We start from the raw sequence: 4,411 nt of genomic DNA on the forward strand, positions 1-4,411 counted from the left end.
TTATATTATAAAGCAGAATCCTTCCAGATTTTCAACATTGAGTTGAAATTTTCAATATAGATTTTAAGTACATCCCCAAAATACCCCTCTCATCTATTATATATTTATCTAAAATAACCATAATACCCTTTCTCTCTCCTCAAATCTCAACCAATCAGCTTTTTCTCTCTCCTCCATAAATCATTTATTCCTCCAATTCATTCAAAATCTTTTATTTCAAAAATCATACGTCGATAAATTATAAAAATTGTATGGGTGTTCTTAAAATTTCATGTTCTTTCATTAGAGATGTCATTCGATATACTTTAACGAATTTTTAAATCTGAGGGCGGAGGACGGAGGCCGTAGGCATTTGACTATCACACTCTCTGACCTAGCTATCACCCCCACCATCTCACCGCCGCAACGCGCGGGTACTTACTCTCGTGTATATATATAATATATGGGTACACATAGATCTTGAAGGTAAAATTCTAGATGGGGATATAGATGGATTTCAATAGGATTTGTTATTGAGTATATCATATAGATCTTCAAGGTAAAAATATAAATGGATATATAGATCGATTTTAATTGGGTTTGTCGTTTTCCAACCATCATTTGCCGCCCACAGGGAGGATTTGACATAAATCGTTTTCTTCCTCACCATCGTAGCAACCCTCACCACCACTGCATCCCATCCTCTCCATTTTCCGGTCATCCATTGTATCCCATTTTTCAGGCAATAATCACTACCTTGCTTGGGGTAGTTTTTTTATTGAATCAAGGTTTGTTGTAAATTTATGTATTTCGTGTAGATTTAGTTTTAGATATATACATAGATACATGGATGGATAGATGGTGATGGTGGTGATTGATTAATTTTTTATGTATGAATTGATGACGATGAAAAATACAAATTGGAAATTTGAAATAATTTTGGATAGAAATATATAGATCTTGAAATTTCCAGCCAAAAGATAACGTTTGGTCCTTTATACTCTGGAAAATACTAAAGTACCTGTTAGAATATAAGCATATAATCATACATAATCACGAGTAAGCGCAACGGATGAAATCGAAACAAATATGCAATCAAATTAATTAACAAAGAATAGAATCGAAACGTGTACCTTTGCGCAAAGCTTCCAATAATATTATTAATAAATAGATTATTATTATTGTAGGGTTCAAAGTAAAACCCCTCTACGATCGCACACTAGACACCCCGTATATTGTATGTTAGTACCCCGATCACGAACCAAACAACCCCTTGCTTGAACCCTTGAAGTCGAAACCCTAAAACCCGAACCCCTTGGAGTTCTCTTTGCTTCGGTCGATCGGAAAAAAGAGGGAGAGAGAGAGAGAGATTTTTAGTTAGGGTTTTTTCGCTTGTGAACTTATGAAAAACCTCTAACTTTAATCTTCTATTTATAGGCTTATGGTTACTTAACTTGATAGACAAGTTTAGTTTAGGGCCTAAAACCCTTTAGATGGTTCGGCCCCCCTTCCCCTTAATCCTAGACCAACTCTGACTTTTAATTCCTTTTTAATTAATAAACATTATTTATTTAACATTTAATAAATGTTTATTAATAATTTCATGATCAAATCAATTAAAATATTACTTTAATATATCAATTAATAATATAGAGTTACCGTGTCATTTCGTGTGACCCTGTAGGCTTAATTATTTTCGGACATGCGATTTATAATAAAATGATCACACTCCAACAGTACCCTCACGTGGGAAGCACGTGAGGATTTTGACGGATGGATGATAATGACCGTGAACGTAAAAGACGAAACACGAACCTTGTCCTCTTATAAAGAACTGTCAACGAGGTTATTGGTCAATGAGGTTATTAAACTACAGGGCTCAAACGTTATTTTTTAAGTAAACCACATGGACGATTTACGTCGATAACTCTTTAGAATAATATCATTTTTTAGAACAATAGCGTTAACAGAACCATCAAACTCAAAGATTTAAGTTGACGGTTAAAGAAAAGTTAGAACAAGGTAACAATTCAAGTTACGCCAGTAAAATACCAATTATATATGAAAACCATCAACAGTAAAACTTTGAATTTTTATTCTTGAACCAACTAAAACATATAGTTGTATACATGAATAAAGCGAAGACTCGATTCCATCAAGCATGAAGTGGTGTCTCACACAAATAATGGAGGAATGGCATAACATTCTCTTAAACACAAACATCACATATGCGGGAATCACTAATGATTTCTGCATCATGCTTAGCATATATGCACAAATCAACATCCAAATGAAATACAACTTTTTCATCCTAAATGTCCCAACCTGACCCAGTTGGAAGCTTTTGAGTAGTTACCATTTACTCTAATGCATCCCGCCTCCAGAAACCTTTGAAAGTACGACATCGGGTGGTGGTGATGGAAGCATGGTCATTGCAAAGATACCACTGGCTGCGGCCGCCACAGCTCCCACCACGAATGCAGGTAAGTTGCCACCACCGAATAGGGCATCCCATGGTCCACTAAGAACCGATACCACCATCTGTTGAAATTAAATAATGCAATTAAGTTCCATGATTAATTTCATAATCGATTGTACCTTAAATGTAATATATAACACATTTTTCTTAAAAGGTAAAAGAAAAGAATATCATGGTTTTAAGTTCTAAATTGTTGCCCCTAATTAATGGTTTTAAGTTTAACTTAATTTTTTATTGGTAAATCATGTCAAATCAACTCAATTTAGTTGGCCCTGTATCCATTTGAACTTATTAAAATAAACTGAAAAGCCTTTTGACCCATTACTTAAGACAAGCCAACCCAATATGATTAAAGAATCACTCAATTTATTTATTTTTAACAACAAAACAACCACTATAACTATAACACTGTGTTCTCTAGTCCTAATTTAAAAAAATAAAATAAATGAAAGAGATGAGAATGAGAGAAAAGATCCTTGCAAATCATCTCATATTTTGAGAAGAAAATTTGGTAACAAAATTAATTAAAAATACATCTATATAATTCATTTCTTTTATTTTCCTTTTATTAAAAAAACTCAAGAACACAAATTATTATAAAATCATTTGCATTCTTTTCTCTTTCTTCTTTAAAAAAAATCAAGAACGTATTGTAAGTCTATACTCATTACACAGACCAATTTGTTATTTAAGTTGATTAAAAAGGAACAAGTTAGGTAGCAACTCTTCCACATCTTCTAACTTATGGCCCATATTAACTTATTGTGAACCGTTGCTCATTTTGGTAGGTTTATATATTCAACCAAATTATATAGGAAAAAGGAAATATAAGGTTATCCGGCACCTAAGTTTAGGTGTGAAACCTTTCACATACTAATATTTTATTATATCTTCTCTAATGAATAAATGCATGGGCCCATGATTTTTATGAATTAAAAAACAATATATGAATGTTCCACACTTAAGCTTAGATACCCGACAGCCTTATATTCCCATCCCCCGATTATATACGTATCTCTTCCCAAAAATGTAAGCGATACACCTCAAATTTTGGTCATGAGGCATGGTGACAAATGTCAGGGTCCCAAATTAATTCTTATCAATTCTTATAGGACCATCCACCACCCCTAACCCATGTGTTTTATTACCTCAATAGAAGCCAAATAATGGTCTGGTTGATGATAAGTTACAAATATTTGTTTGGTCTTAGTCAATGATAAGATAGCCCAGTAGCATGTTCCACATGATGGCAAAAATTGTCTCTTTAAAAGTTTAAATTTTTCAAAAGTGACAATATGGACTTTTTGTAAGTTACTTTTACAAACTTCCTATCGGCTAATGATAAAAACTTCAACCTATATATTCTTAAAGTTTTAAATTATGTTCTTAAAATATTGTTGTTATTTTGGGAATGAACTGTAATAAGAATATGTACCTGAGGTATGACGATTGCAAGATTTAACACACCAAGTGATAGACCTGTGCGAATAGAATAAGCATATAAAATATTGGTAAACTATAAGCTGTAGATGTATATATGAAAAATGATTAAAAAAAATCCTCTTAAAGAATATATACTAAAAATCCCCTTAAAACTATAAAAATATGACATATGTTATCTACTAATTTTTATTTTTTTTACATGTCATAAACTCATTATTAGGAGTATCTTTATGTACCTTGTCCTGCCCCGGAATTGTTTGAAAATATTGAAGCTAGAGCGCATGGAACACTAAAAGTTACCTGATCATGCAAAAACCACGTACTTAATATTAGAAGTTCTTGTTGAAATATATATGACATATAATTAGATAAAACACTTGAAGTATAAACAAGAAATCAATAATTTACAAAACATCATTTTTTGATCATGTTAATTATTAATACCATATAAAAGTTATGATGAAATCTATAAAAGAGAAATAAAATTTTCATAAATTTAATAGATATTTG

The 4,411-nt window shown here is 32.0% G+C and overlaps 1 protein-coding gene across 1 annotated transcript; it reads right to left on the reverse strand.

Annotated features, from left to right (window-relative positions):
- Positions 1-2,337: 2,337 nt before the first annotated feature.
- Positions 2,338-4,201, reverse strand: LOC122584453 (sucrose transport protein-like; the record flags this gene model as incomplete). Its single annotated transcript, XM_043756615.1, has 3 exons — positions 2,338-2,520; positions 3,894-3,937; positions 4,138-4,201. Coding segments are annotated over 3 exons (285 nt in total), but the record flags the coding sequence as incomplete, so codon positions are not given.
- Positions 4,202-4,411: the final 210 nt, after the last annotated feature.

The sequence above is a fragment of the Erigeron canadensis genome, unplaced genomic scaffold (genome assembly GCF_010389155.1).
Source record: "Erigeron canadensis isolate Cc75 unplaced genomic scaffold, C_canadensis_v1 Conyza_canadensis_unscaffolded:281, whole genome shotgun sequence".
In the NCBI taxonomy this organism is placed as follows: domain Eukaryota; kingdom Viridiplantae; phylum Streptophyta; class Magnoliopsida; order Asterales; family Asteraceae; genus Erigeron; species Erigeron canadensis.